General features: G+C 39.7%; 2 protein-coding genes across 5 annotated transcripts in view; one reads left to right on the plus strand and one right to left on the minus strand.

Annotated features, from left to right (window-relative positions):
- The window catches only part of CLCC1 (chloride channel CLIC like 1), a 33,131-nt gene extending 26,940 nt beyond the window's left edge, over window positions 1-6,191 (plus strand). For both annotated transcript variants that reach the window (XM_070367569.1, XM_070367570.1), the window contains exons 10-11: window positions 707-1,048; window positions 3,937-6,191. In XM_070367569.1, the coding sequence (XP_070223670.1) occupies window positions 707-1,048; window positions 3,937-4,182 (588 nt within the window). In that variant the 3' untranslated portion in view covers window positions 4,183-6,191. The remainder of the gene's footprint in view (window positions 1-706; window positions 1,049-3,936) is intronic.
- Window positions 6,192-6,482: 291 nt separating this feature from the next.
- The window catches only part of GPSM2 (G protein signaling modulator 2), a 58,017-nt gene continuing 49,069 nt past the window's right edge, over window positions 6,483-15,430 (minus strand). For all 3 annotated transcript variants that reach the window (XM_070367568.1, XM_005891331.3, XM_070367567.1), the window contains 3 exons: window positions 13,768-13,927; window positions 12,665-12,882; window positions 6,483-7,986 (listed from right to left, as the gene is read on the minus strand). In XM_070367568.1, coding sequence (XP_070223669.1) covers window positions 7,759-7,986; window positions 12,665-12,882; window positions 13,768-13,927 — 606 coding nt within the window. In that variant the 3' untranslated portion in view covers window positions 6,483-7,758. The remainder of the gene's footprint in view (window positions 7,987-12,664; window positions 12,883-13,767; window positions 13,928-15,430) is intronic.

The following is a 15,430-nucleotide window of genomic DNA, read 5'->3' on the forward strand; positions in this document are numbered from 1 at the left end:
TATTTATCAGAAATTTAAAAAATACAGGTATCCACAAGCCCACAGTGCATGGGCCATCAGAGTGAGGGGGTCATTCTAGCCCCGCAAGACTCCACTGTACGTTTCACAAGGGCAGAGTGAAGAAGACTTACGTCTTTGTATTATGAGAAGTTGAGACCTCACAGATTTGTGGAAGTCTCTGGGACCCCTAGTGGGTCCCTGGGCACACTTTGAGAACTACTGCCTAGTTTTTCCTTGGAGTGTGACTCAAAACTTTTTGAATTTTAGCTGTGGCTAAAGCAAGTTTATAAAATAAATAAAGCTACTGGAGAATATTTGTATAATGGTATGCAACTTTAATTTTCAGCATCTACCTTATATGATGGATGTGAATATAGACAGCATATGAGCAATGATCAGACAATTAGTACCTTTTAAATTTCTAGGCTTTAGCCTAACTGCCATTATATAATTCAATAAAAATGTGTCCAGCTGATTGAAATGTCTACTTAATACTTAACGATTTCTCAAGTTTTGTTATGGGCTCTTCTGGTTCTATATTAATCTAGAGAAGAGATCTTTAATGAAAACCCTGTGAAACTAACATGTTTATGTCTATAACACAAGTTAAATTACATACTTTTGTTGGCATCAAGGAAATCACCTCAAAATTTCATTGTCAGTCAGTCATTAAGTACTCAGGAATATGTATTTCTTTTCCTTCTAGAGTTTCTGCTATGGTGCTGGCAAATCAGTCAATATGCTGAGACATGTGGGTGGTCCTGAAAGAGAAGCACCCCAGGCGCTTCAGGCAGGTGAAAGAAGACGGCAGCAGAAAATCGATTATAGACCCCATGGTGGAGCAGGTGATGCAGATTTCTATTATAGGGGCCAAATTAGCCCCATTGAGCAAGGCCCTAATGACAACACATATGAGGGTAGAAGAGATGTTTTGAGAGAGAGAGATGTTGGCTTGAGATTTCAGACTGGCAACAAGAGCCCTGAAGTGCTTCGGCCATTTGATTTACAAGAAGCAGAGGCGAGAGAGCATCCCAAGGTCGTACCTGGTGTAAGTCAGCAACTTTTTATTTTGCTGTCTCTTATTAATAGGCTTAAGTGCTTCCTATTAAGCTTTCAGTTAAGTGTTCTACTCTTACCTTTCATGGTTAATTATATCACCAGTGATACAATTATTCACTCTGTTTCCCTCATTCTGGTCAAGTTAGTCCAGCCTCAGAAGAAGTGAGATTTAATTTTTATGTTAAATACTAGTTAGCAGTAATTTGTTAGAACAGATAGCAATTCGTTTTATAGGAAGCCAACAAGTGACCATGACTGAAGTTTCTACCTTTGAAGAGATCAGAGAGAACTACCCCCTGAGGCTGGAGCCTTAGGGAGCTGGCCCACAGGAGAGCCCTGAAACCTTAGCTAGATGGGAGAGTGAGCTGGGGAAGGATCAAAAACCTTGCTTTTCCAAATCTTTTGGCTGGCTAGACTAACTTTTTTTATCTGGGGAATGGTCAGGCCTCTTTTCCACCATTATTGGCCATTTAAATAAAGGGACATTTCCATTTCTGTTTGAAAGAAGAATTTGTATTGTCATTTGCAAGGTTTACATTGCAGATGTAAACCTTTGGGAAACCGTGACGAACACAGTAGAATCTAGGAACTTGTAGAATCCTTCCCATGGAGTTCCTGAGAAGGATAAAACATCTGCGTCGGACTAGAAAATTAAGATGTTCCTTTCACATGAAACCGTTAGTCACTCAGTCGTGTCCAACTCTTTGCGACTCCATGGGCTGTAGCCCACCAGGCTTCTCTGTCCATGGAATTCTCTAGGAAAGAATACTGGAGTGGATTGCCATTCCCTTCTTCAGGGTATCTTCCCAACCCAGAGAGACCCAGAGATCGAACCCAAGTCTCTTGCATTGCAGGCAAATTCTTTACCATCTGAGCCACTGTTACTTAATCTCAGAAATACTCCAGTTCCCAGCTCACTTGAAGGGAAAGCCAAAGATATCAAAATGGCCTAGGGCCTCCCACTGCTCTCCCCTCCCATGCTCCCTCCAGGCTCATTCTGCTTCAGTCACAAGGGCCTCCTGTCTGCTCCTTGAGCTCAGCCTTTGTACTTGCTATTCATTGTCTAGAATGCTGTTCCCATATATTCATAAGGTTCATTTCCTCAAGCCTTTACTCATATCTTTTCAGACCACGCTAATTTAAACAGCAATTCAGCCTTCCCACCCCCAGCATGATACTTTATTGCCCAGTAGTGAAGAGGAACTAAAAAGCCTCTTGATGAAAGTGAAAGTGGAGAGTGAAAAAGTTGGCTTAAAGCTCAAATTCAGAAAACGAAGATCATGGCATCCAGTCCCATCACTTCATGGGAAATAGATGGGGAAACAGTGTCAGACTTCATTTTTCTGGGCTCCAAAATCACTGCAGATGGTGACTGCAGCCATGAAATTAAAAGACACTTACTCCTCGGAAGGAAAGTTATGACCAACCTAGATAGCATATTCAAAAGCAGAGACATTACTTTGCCAACAAAGGTCCGTCTAGTCAAGGCTATGGTTTTTCCTGTGGTCATGTATGGATGTGAGAGTTGGACTGTGAAGAAGGCTGAGCGCTGAAGAATTGATGCTTTTGAACTGTGGTGTTGGAGAAGACTCTTGAGAGCCCCTTGGACTGCAAGGAGATCCAACGAGTCCATTCTGAAGGAAATCAGCCCTGGGATTTCTTTGGAAGGAATGATGCTAAAGCTGAAACTCCAGTACTTTGGCCACCTCATGCGAAGAGTTGACTCATTGGAAAAGACTCTGACGCTGGGAGGGATTGGGGGCAGGAGAAGGGGACGACAGAGGATGAGATGGCTGGATGGCATCACTGACTCTATGGACATTAGTCTGGGTGAACTCTGGGAGTTGGTGATGGACAGGGAGGCCTGGCGTGCTGCGATTCATGGGGTTGCAAAGAGTCGGACACGACTGAGCGACTGAACTGAACTGAAGTTCAGGGAAGGGGGCAGGAGTTTTCTTGCAGTCTTTTGTATCCCTAGGACCTATAACTTAAGGTATGCTCAGTGAACATTTGTCAAATGAATTATTCTCCCCAGGCAAGAGGAATTACAGTACTGGTCACCAGTCTTCCTGACCCTTCCTAAGCTGGGTCACTAGACCACCTAGCATATCCTGAGTGTCCCACTCTTCCATAGAGAGTTCTTTTTTTAATGTTTATTTTTAATTGGAGGATAATTACTTTACAAAGTTGTTGGTTTCTGCTGTAAAACAAGGTAAATCTCATAAGAATATATATATCCCCTCCCTCTTGAACCTCCCCACCATCCTATCCCTGTGGGTCATTACAGAGCACCAGGCTGAGCTCCCTGTGTGAGGCAGCAGCTTCCCACTGTGTTTTACATGTGGTAGTGTCTGTTTCCGGAGAAGGCAATGGCACCCCACTCCAGTACTCTTGCCTGGAAAATCCCATGGATGAAGGAGCCTGGAAGGCTGCAGTCCATGGGGTCGCTGAGGGTTGGACATGACTGAGCAACTTCACTTTCACTTTTCACTTTCATGCATTGGAGAAGGAAATGGCAACCCACTCCAGTGTTCTTGCCTGGAGAATCCCAGGGACGAGGCATCCCGGTGGGCTGGATGTCTATGGGGTCACACAGAGTCGGACATGACTGAAGTGACTCAGCAGTGTCTGTTTCAGTGCTATTCTCACAATTCGTCCCTCCTTCCCCCATTGTGTCCCCAAGTCTGTCTTCTATGTCCATAGACAGTCCTGTAAAGCTTAACATTTATCTAATTACAGTCCAGCACCGGGACAAGGACTTGAAAGAATTCAATGTTTGCTATAACAGATTTGTGGGAACTTGTTGAACATGTATATTACAAACCTTCATGTTATGTTAATTGAACAATTACAACACTGTAATTCTCTTCTTTGTAGCTTAAATCACCTAATTTGGAATCGAAGCCCAGAGAGATGGGTGAAATCCCAGGAGAAAGCACTCCGACAGAAAGCAGTACCGAAAGCAGCCAGCCAGCGAAGCCCGTCTCTGGCCAGAAGGTGTCAGAGGGTGTAGAAGGTTGCCCTGCAGTGGAGAAGGCCCAGCTTAGGACTGATGCCGCAGGTGGCCCAGAGGAAGGCAGCACGTGCAGCCCAGCAAGCACCGCAGTGGAAGTGTGCGGCTAGAGGAGCACAGACACGGGCCACGGTTCTGAGGTCGTCTTCAAGTTCTGTAAAGTAATCTCTTCACAGCTGTTTCTTCTGCACATATTCTGATATTTACTACATAGGTGCCAACTTTAAACATCAGTATTTTTACTGACAATCAGAATTAACAAGTGTGCATGTATCTCTGTCCAAATTCATTTCTTTGATATTAAGATGCATCCCATAAAGTTTTTGAAGTGTTAATTTTGGAACAGGATCTCATAGATGAACATATGGCAGGTATTAATGATTTTGAATCGTGAAAAAGACCGTGTGAGGTAGGGGACATTGAAAAAGAAGTTGTTTACAGGCATGTATAGGAACCAACTCACCAAAGTGTGCTTTGCCTTTTGGAAGTCCTGTGATACCTACTTTAGTTAATAGAATTATTTCTTAGTTGTGCATTGGACCCAGAATGTTTCTAAAAATGGTAGCTACTCAAAATCAACATTGAAGGAAAGTCACTGTAGTCAAGTTTACCCTTGAGGTTTGCCCCTGAAGCCATGCGCTGCAGCATTTTAGAGCAGCCATGGAGTCTGCATCACCAGTGTCAGTCTGACCCCCTGTAGGCGGCCCACCAACCAACCTCATTGCTCAGCTCTTACAGCTGTTACTGGGCCTGCTTCTTTATCACCCTTTTACTTTATCCTTAGCTAAGACAGAACTGAAGACTGTCAGGGGAATTTAGATTACATAGCTTGTTAAATTGATAATCTCAATTTTACATACTTTGAGAATGGCTTTATTTCCCCAGCAAATAAGTACACAGGCTTTATAAGGCCTGTGTTCCTTGCTACTTAGAATCCCAGATTTGAGGTTATTAGATATTACTGTATCTTACAGTATAGTAAACCATATTGTCCAAGCCATATGAAGATCTAAATTTTAGAGATCTATACAAAGAGAAGGATAAATACCATGATAAAAGACGAGTGGGTTTTTAACCCTAGACAGGTGATATAATCCACACTTTAGTTATTCTGATTTTCAAACTGTTCTTCATTTTAAACTTAAAAAAAAAAAGCAATTTATAAATTTTGCACGAAATCTAGCTAGGAAGCCACAATTATACGCATTTGGGTATTCTTTTAACCTTCACACTACAAGTTCCAGTCAGCTGCTTACTAAAAATGATACGAGTCGTTTTAAAATTTTCATGCAGGCATTTCTTTTAGAAAAGATTTAAAGCATTTGCTTTTCTATGTTTTTTTTTACATGAAATGCAGAATACCCCTTCTTGGATCCCAGAAGCATCACTTAGATGCCTATAACAAATTTAATTTTGTGTTAATATTATTTTCTAGCTTAATACTGCAAAACATCATTAGTATTTCATCAGAAAGGTAATTTTTTCCAATAAATGCAAAATGATTTATATAAAACTTTACAACACAGGCATGTAAGGATGTCTGCATTTTGGGATAGACTTGTGAACATCGATGCATATAAAGTAGTCCTCTGGGGGCCAGGTCTGTTTACTCTGCTGGTGAATGTGCTCCCAAGGTGCTATTTATCCTCTGAGCGGTGAAATGGATCCTCAGTTGATAGACTGTAACTGTGAGAGTAGAGTTAATGTTATTTTGCACTTCTGGCTGCTGCTTATCAGTCCAAAAATGAATCTTTACAAGAAAATTTAAGTAAAAGTTCACCTTTGTATTCTTTCATTACAGACAACCATTTGGGGATGAACTCTACTTTGACAGCTAGCAAGGCAACAAGGTACTGCTGTTGGAAGATAACAGCAGAGTTCAGGGAAGACTTATTAAAGCAAATTGAATATTCAAGGTCAGTTTGTAACTAAAAGAAATAGGCTTGTTTATTGTTTAGCCAACATTTATCATTAAAGTCAAGGATTATAGTAACAAGCTTTTAGGAATAGCAGACTGAGGCAGACAGCTTTTTTAAAGCAATTTTTAAGTGGAATGGCTAACACTGAATGTTTATGGGGTCTAAGACCTACACAAAATAAACACTTATTTTTACATTATTGTGTTTTGGTATGCTGTCTTTGCTCAATAAATGTGCTTGTAAGAAAAAGCCCCACAAAATTTAAGTGCAGGTTTTAGTTTTAAACAGGTGCTAATCCAGGACATTATACCCTATATATAATAAATAAAACATAATATAATAAACCTTGGCCATTTGGAGAAGTGGTTCTCATTGCCTATCAGAATCACCTGAAAGAGTTTTAGAATGAACAGAGGCCTAGCTCCCATCGCAGCTGTGCAGAATCAGAAGCAACCAGAAGCGAAGGAGTTGCCAGCTTGCTCCAGGTGTGGGCATCTGTATTCCGCAATTCAGTCTTAGTCCAGTCCCAGCTCAGTCCCATCCTGGTTGACTTGCTTTCGCTAAACTTACGTCACATTATGTCCCCTTGTAAAACACCTTCAGTTTCTGGAAGGAGGAGGAAGAGGCTTAATGACAACTGGGGGCTTAACCTACATCTTTCATACTTAATTTTTGTGGCCTAGGTTTTTGACATAGTCACATAAGGGTTTGGAGAAGGCAATGGCAAGCCAATCCAGTACTCTTCCCTGGAAAATCCCATGGATGGAGGAGCCTGGTAGGCTGCAGTCCATGGGGTTGCGAAGAGTTGGACACGACTGAGCGATTTCACTTTCACTTTTCACTTTCACGCATTGGAGAAGGAAATGGCAATCCACTCCAGTGTTCTTGCCTGGAGAATCCCAGGGACGGGGGAGCCTGGTGGGCTGCCGTCTCTGGGGTCGCACAGAGTCGGACACAACTGAAGCGACTTAGCAGCAGCAGCAGCATAAGGGTTTTGGGGTTTTTTTGGACATTGGGTCCTAAAAAACTTTACAATAGTATTGTGCAACAGAACATACAATTTTAAACCATTACACACACACAAACACCACCCCCCCACACACAAATGTACATATATACATACCTGTACTTATATGTATGCACATAAATTATTTTTAAAATTACACAAAGAGGCCAAACCACACTAAAACAAGTTTATTCTTAAATTCTTTTATGATGGCTTTGGCCTAAAAATATATTGAAAATAGAGATTTTCTTAGTGGGAAAAAAAATCTAGATTCTTTAACAGACTATATAATTTTTTACACATTGGTCAAGTATATTATTTTTATGAAACAGCGTAATTTCTCACTACATCCATGGTTAGGTATAAAAAATTGCCATTATCAATTAAGAGTAAAAAAATTACCCCAACAAGAGGATTAAATCCTACTCTAGATTCATTTTAACTTCCTGCTTTACAAATACTAGGTAAAGGAGTCTGACAAGTTGCCAAAGAACATAATCCCAAGCAGTAATCACAAAAGTTGATGAAGCACCTTTCAAGACACTTCCACTCAGAAACGAGTGAGTGTCCAGAGGAGTGTGAACACTATACTATTGAAGGTTAAATATTTACATCATGCTGAAAACGTTTTAAGCTGTAGTATAGTGCTATACTTTCTCCTTTTGGGGAAAAAAGTAGTAGATTGAATTTCCCTGCAGTGTTCTGAAAGGAAATAAGGTCATTAAAAAAAAAAAAAATTCAACAGTATACTAGTGGTTTGCTTATTTTTTCCCAGAATTTTCAAGTTCCAACAAAGCATTACTCTGCAAAAGGTCCTTGAGGCCAAATTCAGTGTCTCTGTTTTGATCTCTTTGTAAAAGAGCTCTCTGTTCATCCATTCTTTTTGCTTGAGACCGTAAAATGAGGCTAAGAAAGTCCTCATCTGGTACTGTTGGGCCCTTTGTGGCAGCAGGTGGTGGAGCGCATCTCTGATCATCTAATCTGGAGCCCTAGAAATTCACAAGAGATTAAAAGACAAATAAGGTGAGCACCAAGGTATGTTGTGTCTACCATTCACAATAAGAAGTGTAGCTTTAAATGTTTACTGCCTTTTAGAACTGCTTAGAAATTTACTCAGTCTTTGGATCTGAAAACTAGTAAGATTGCTTCTTTGAAATGACTTATATAATCAGAATATGCCAGTTATGTTATAGTACACAGAAGTATAGCCATAGCTTCATGGCTTTGGTAAGAGTAGTTAAGACACAAGGTCACCTGTGTCCACAATGACAGCTCAAGATTATAATCTTACCATAATAGGCATCACCCAATAAAACTTACCAAATCTTTAGAAAGGTAATGTGAGGTACAGAAACTCTGCATCGCTTCCTTTTAACACTGTCTTTGGCCAAGGGTCAGCAAACCATAAGTCCACTGCCCATTGTTCTTGTAACAACAGTACTTTCATTTCAACACTGTGCTCATTTGTTTTGAACTGTGTATGGCTGTTTGCCTGCTACAGTGGCAGAGTTGAGCAGCTGCAACAAAGGCCAAAGGGCTCAAAAAGCCTAAAATAGTTTCTCTATGGTGGCTCAGACAGTAAAGCGTCTGTCTACAACGTGGGAGACCTGGGTTTGATCCCTGGGTTGGGAAGATCCCCTGGAGAAGGAAATGGCAACCCACTCCAGGACTATTGCCTGGAAAATCCCATGGACAGAGGAGCCTGGTAGGCTACAGTCCATGGGGTCGCTAAGAATTGGACACGACTGAGCGACTTCACACTTCACTATATGGCCCTTTACAGAAAAAGTTTGCCTACCCTTGGTCTTAAGCATTTAAATCTTTAAGTTCTAGCTTATGGTTCTTAGAAGTATGTTAGAAATGTTTTTGATCAAATAAAAAATAAAAGCACTTTAAAAGTCTACAGGATGGTGTCTGGTATTGTAGCCTACGAGGAAGAGTAGGACTGTGACAGCTGACGTCTGAGTGCCCTCTGTGTTGCCAGGCGCTGTGCACCGATGTGCCTACACATTTAGCCGCGCGATCCCGTGCGGATGCAGTGGTGGACTGGCCACTCGTCAGCACCACGCTGGTGCCCACACACACCTGCTTCACTCTTCATCATCTCTCCTGTCCCAGTTCTTGGTCCTGTCATTGTCCTCTAATTCATCCAGCACTCAGGCACTTCAGTTCCTAGACCTCCTCTCCCCTGGTGTTCTCATCCTTACCCTCTGCCTTATCCATTAGCTCTCATGGTCAGAGGCCAGACAGTTATTCTCATAAACTGCACCATCTCTGAAATCACTTTAATATCCCATGTTGACCACTGATTCCTATTTTTCCAGATCAGGCTCTCCAGTACTCTTCCAGTAAATCATTTTTTTAAAAACTGAGATAAAATAAACATAACAAATTTACCATTTTACCCATTTTTAAGTGTACAGTTCGGTATCAGGTACATTCATATTGTGTAATTATCACCACCATCCATCTCCAGAACTTTTTTAGCCTCGCAAGACTGACACTCTACACCTATTAACAACTCCGCAGCCTCCCCTCCCTCTAGCCTCTGCAACCCCCATTCTCCTTTGTCTCTCTTAACTGACCCATACAAGTGGGATCACACAGTGTGTCCTCTTGTGACTGTATTTCTCAGCATAATAGCTTCAAGGTTCATCCATGTTGTAGTGTGTTTTTAAGGCCGAAAATATTCCATTGTGTAAGTACATCACGTTTTGTTTATCCAGTCATCTGTTGGTAGACACTCGGGTTGCTTCCAGCTTTGGCTGTTGTGAATATGGGTGTATCATATTGTGAACAAGTATCTGTTCATGTCCTCGTTTTCAGTCATACCCAGAAGTGGGATTGCTGGATCATATGATAATTGTTTTTAATTTTTTAAGGAACTGGCATCGAGTTTTCCATAGGAGCTTCACCATTTTATAATCCTACCTGCCATGCACAAGGGTGCCAATTTCTCCACATCCACAACAACATTTGCTATTTTCTGCATTTTTTGGTTTGTTTCGATAGCTGTCCTAATGGGTGTAAGGTGGTATGTCACTGTGGTTTGATCGTCCTTTCTCTAATGATTTATGATGTCAAGCATCTTTTCCTGTACTTATTGGCCATTTGTATATCTTCTCTGGAGAAGAATCTATTTGTGTTCTTCTCCCATTTTGAATCAGGTTTTTTGTTGTCGTTGAGCTTTTGGAGTTCTCTATATTTTGGATTAATCTTTATCAGTTACATGATTTGCAAATATTTTCTGTGGGTTGCCTTTGTGCTTTGTTGATAGTGTCTCTGCATAGAAGTTTTAAACTTTCATGAAGTCCAGTTTGTCTTTTTCTTTTTTATTCCCTATGCCTTTAGTGTTATAATCAAGAAACCACAGCCAAATCTCAAGTCATGAAGCTTTCCCCTTATGTTTTATTCTAAGAGTTTTATAGTTTTTAGCTCTTATATTTAGGTCACTGATCCACTTTGAGTTAATTTTTGTATATGGTTATTAGGTATGTATGTATGTAGATATCCAGTTTTCCTAGCATCAATTGTTAAGATTCCTTCCATACTGAATGGTCTTGGCAACCTTGCTGAAAATTGTTTCACCATATATATATGAGTGTTTGCTTCTGGGCTACTGTTTTAATTACTGTAGCTCTGTAGTAAATTCGGAAATCTGGAAGTGTGAGTCCTCCAATATTGTTCTTCCTATTCAAGACAGTTTTGGTTATTTGGGTTTCCTTGAGATTCCATCTGCATTTTCGGATGGATTTTTTATTTATGTAAAAAGGCGTCACTGAAGGAAAAAGTCTTACAGTCCATGAACGTTGAGACTTATGTCATCTTTAATTTCTATCAGTTTGTAGTTTTCACTGTATGAGTCTTTCACCTTCTTGGTTAATTCCTAACTATTCTCTTTGATACTACTTACAGCCTACTGTAATTGAAACGGTTTTTTTAAATTTCCCTTGGACTATTCATTATTAGCTTATAGAAACACAACTGATTGTGGATGTTGATATTATATCTTTTAACTTTGTGACTTTCTAACTTTTTTTTTCTTGGTGAAATCTTTGATTTTCTACACATAAGATCCTGTCATTTCCAGGGAATTTCCTGGTGGTCCCGTGGTTAGGGCTCCATGCTTTTACTGCAGGATCATGGCTTTAATCCCTAGTTGGGGGAACTAAAATCCCTCATGCCATGTGGTGCAGCCAAAGGAAAAGACAAAGACCCTGTTATCTCTAAAACAGAGACAGTTTTACTTCTTTACCAGTTTGGATGCCTTCTGTTTCTTTTCCTTACCTAACTGGCTAAAATTTCTGATACTATGTTGAATATAAGTGGCAAAGTGGGCATCCATGTCTTGTTCCTGATCTGAAGCTGTCGGTCTTTTTTCACTGAGTATGATGATCACACATACTGAGCACTGATATGATGATAGCTGGGGTAAATGATTTTTATTATGTCATGGTAGTTTCCTGCTATTCCTAGTTTGTTTATCATGAAAATGTGTTGAATTTCATCAAATAATTTTTCTGCATCAATTGAGATGATTGTTTTTTCCTTCATTTCATTATTGTGGTATATTACATTGGTTGATTTCCATATGTTGAACAATCTTTGGATTCTAGAAATAAACCACATCAAATTTTATGGCATATAATCCTTTTAACATGGTGCTGGATTCTGTTTGCTAGTATTTTTTTAATTTTTGCATCTATATTCAAAAAGGATATTGGTCTGTAGTTTTCTTATAGAGTCTTAACTGGCTTTGGTATCAGGGCAGTATTTGCCTCATAGAATGACATAGGAAGTGTTCCCTTTCTTCAATTTTTGGAATTGGTGTTGTTTAAACATTTGGTAGAATTTACCCATGAAGCCATAGTCCAGGGCTTTTCTTCTGTCAGGATTTTTTTTCTTCTTCTTCTTCTCTGTTTCAGTACATGGCACTGAATTTACTAAAATTTACTGAATTTATTGAAATTTACTCAGTTATTCAAGCCGAAAAGGTAGGAATCATCCTGAAGTCTCTTTCTCATGCCCTCCATCTAGTTTATTAACAGATCTTGCCAACCAACCCTAATTTCAAAAATATGTCCCTATTCTGACCACTTACCACTATGCTACCACACTAGTCCAAGTCACCAATATTTTTTGCTTTATTAGCACATTAGTTTCCTTCTGACACCCTTGCCATCACATTCTTTCAGCAGTTGTTAGGATGATCCCCCAGAACCCTCTAATGTCTTTCTGTCACATCTGGAATACAAGACCTCATCATGGCCTACAAGAGTCTATGATCTAGGCTCTGACTACTTCAGCCTCATCCTATAAGCTCTCCTCTACCTTTTACCCTATACCAGTCACACTAGCCACCTTGCCATTCCTTGAACATGCTGTCTCTGCACGGAATGCTCTTTCAGTAAATATTCACTGCTTTACCTTATTCAGGTCTCTGTTGCGGTGTCTACCACAGCTCAGAGGGAGTCATCAGCAACACCTCACCTCACAGCCAAAAGGAACACAAAAGAAGAAGCTATCACAAGGGAATGTTTCCCCGAATAATCAACTGATTGCCTCACTAATATACAATGAGCTTTTCCCAAGTTAGAATCATAATACTGCAAAAGTTCTCAACAACATCTGAGCTATATACAGAATGACAAAACTATGCAGACATGCCTGACATTTGACGAGGATGTCAAAGAAGTCTTCCTCAGGCTCTTTGTTGTCATTAGTCATCAGATGGCCAAGTACTGACTGACTGTTGTTTTGTGTCAGACGAAGCCCGGGCAGATTACTGAAACTGGCCCTCTGGTCATCTAGACGGCGGCTCTGTGAGCTGGCAAGAAGGTCTAAAAATTCATCTGTGTTGGGGGACACCACAGAAACTGGTGGTGCTATGGATAGAGGGGGAAAAAAAAATCCCAAAATAACAGTCATTTAAGCATATTATACACATATAATTTATTTCTGCCTTATTCAGTCCCAGTGCCCTCCCTGCCCTCTAGTTTAGCTCTGTTGCTGAGCGTCACTGATAGGCTAGGGCCAGACTAGATGGGTGGTGAAGGGAGAATCAATTTCAGAGTACTGCATATGGTTATTCGGATTTGACTGTATTTCCCTTTATCTAATAGCACCTAATATGCAACTTTATAAGATATGGGGCTAGATTTTGGAGGTAAATAGCTTTTCTTACATAATTTCTCAGCCCAGGATGAATGGGACAGGACAGTATTTTTATTTCATGCTCTGGTCAGGACATTGAGCTAACTATAAGTGCTGCTGGCAAGTCTTGATCTTCAGAAGTCTTTTGATAGCTGAAATAGAAAATTTTAAGTAGCCAACCTATTTTAATCTTTCTAAGGCTCAGGCAAGCCTTAGCTTCAGGTTCAGCCATAGCCACAGATTCCACTTCAGTCTGTCTAAGCTTTTCTTTTTTAAACCACGCATGAAACATTCGTATTTTACATGTAATCATAAGGTATGTATAACTAAAATTTTTTCCTTATTATTGTTAAGTTAGATTTTCTTTTCCCCAACCCCTAGGAAGCTCAGGAGGCAGTATGATATAGTTATTAGAAAGTACACAGCACTAGATAGAAATACAGATAAACTCAGGGGAACTAAAACAAAACCTTGTTTAAAGCTGTACAAATTCCAGCATTTCAAATATACTTCGATTCAGGCTCCTTGATTGTACCTCCTATGATAAGAATTAAATTCTCAGAAATAACTATATCAAAGAGAATACTCAAACTGCAAGAGAGGCACAGATAACTTACTTTTTAGCATCCTTTTGAGGGGAGTGGAAGAAGCTGCCGCTGCAGCTGATGTAGAGTTCTTCTCTTGTAAGCAGCACCTCTGATCATCCATCCGATTGCTTTGAAATCGGCTTAATAGGTCAAAGAACCCTTCATCGCCGATAGAATCTGCACTGATTTTCTAAAATATTGAGAGAGAAAAATCTCAACATTCCAGTATTATCCTTAGATCATCAGTGAAACAATATCATCTACCTCAAATGCAAAGGATGAAGATTTAGAGTAAAAAGTTGACATTTTCTTTGTGTAAGATGGCACCACTTGGTAATAGTTATTTCAGTTCAACTAACAAAAAGCATTTCTAGTTATTTTACTTTTTGATCCTTGTATTTCTAAAGCTAAATAAGTGTACCTCAGACTTAGGGGAACTGTTACAGATACTGAATGAATTACCCAAATATCAGTGATAGGAACATGTGCCCCAGGTTCAAGTTCAGCTCTTAGATTCTACAACAGAATTTAAGTAAACAGAACTGATAAACTAAGAAAGCGTGTATATTTTCTTGATATAGTGACTTCTAAGGTCTTTTACTGTAAAGATTTGAAGATCCTGAAAAAAAATATAAACTTCAAATGAATACTTGAGAAAGAGGGATACCTGTTATACTATATTTGGAAAGATTCAAAACTAAAATGACTAATGTTTAACAAAGGTAATTTTTTCACAATGATAGTCTTTATTGAAGTACATATACACAAAATGTTATGAGCCCTAGGAGAAGGGTGCAATTAATTCTTAGGTGAAATAGAAGCTTACGTGATATTTGAGTTCCTGAGCATAAGCATTTGCAGGGTAAAGATGTTTCATACTGATTAATATGCAATTCCAAAGATTTGTAGTGTTCAGGGGATAATGAACTGAAGGGCAGGCACAGGTAGTGAAGAAAGGGAGAAGAGGAGGCCAAGACAAAGGCCTCTGTATGACAGACTAACAAGCTAATTAAGGCTTATCCTATGTAAAATGAGAGGAGCATGGAATAGTCAACTTTAAGCAGTTTTGTACAGAAATAAAGCTGGCCCTTCCTGGTTTGAAGAGGTTAATAATGCAGGGAGAGGGATTAGTGCAGGTACCTATTCCAGAAATTTGGGTAAGATAAAGTAGTACATTAAGAATTAATACACAGTAGCAGAGATTTCTTAGGGATTAACTGGAAGGGAAGGAGGAGGAGTCTAGAATGACGCCTGCGTTCCCAGCCTGGGAGACAGTGTACAAACAGCATCCCTTTTACTGAAGTAAGGAAAACAAGAGGGCTTGAGGTTTGGGAATGGTAAGTATGTGTATAAGCTACAGTCAAATGCCTTAATCACTAACAAGACTTTTTCTAGAAGCATGAAGCCTCTTAATTCATAATTCTGCACACTGAAAGACAACAAGTCTCCGAAAATACAGACATCTTCAGTTAGGCTAATTGTGCTTGGTTAAGACCTCAAACCTTGAACAAAGATATTGCCTTCCAGTTCTGCTGTGGATCTACAAAAATATTCCTGGACCATTTTTATATACCTCATAATGTTTCCTTTTGTTAGTCATACATGTGTAAGAAACATGTAAAAAACTGATAGAATCAAGGCAAACAACACTGCAGGGTGCAGATATAAATAAAATGCTGACAACAAGATCAAT

Source organism: Bos mutus, chromosome 3 (assembly GCF_027580195.1).
Source record: "Bos mutus isolate GX-2022 chromosome 3, NWIPB_WYAK_1.1, whole genome shotgun sequence".
Classification (NCBI taxonomy): domain Eukaryota; kingdom Metazoa; phylum Chordata; class Mammalia; order Artiodactyla; family Bovidae; genus Bos; species Bos mutus.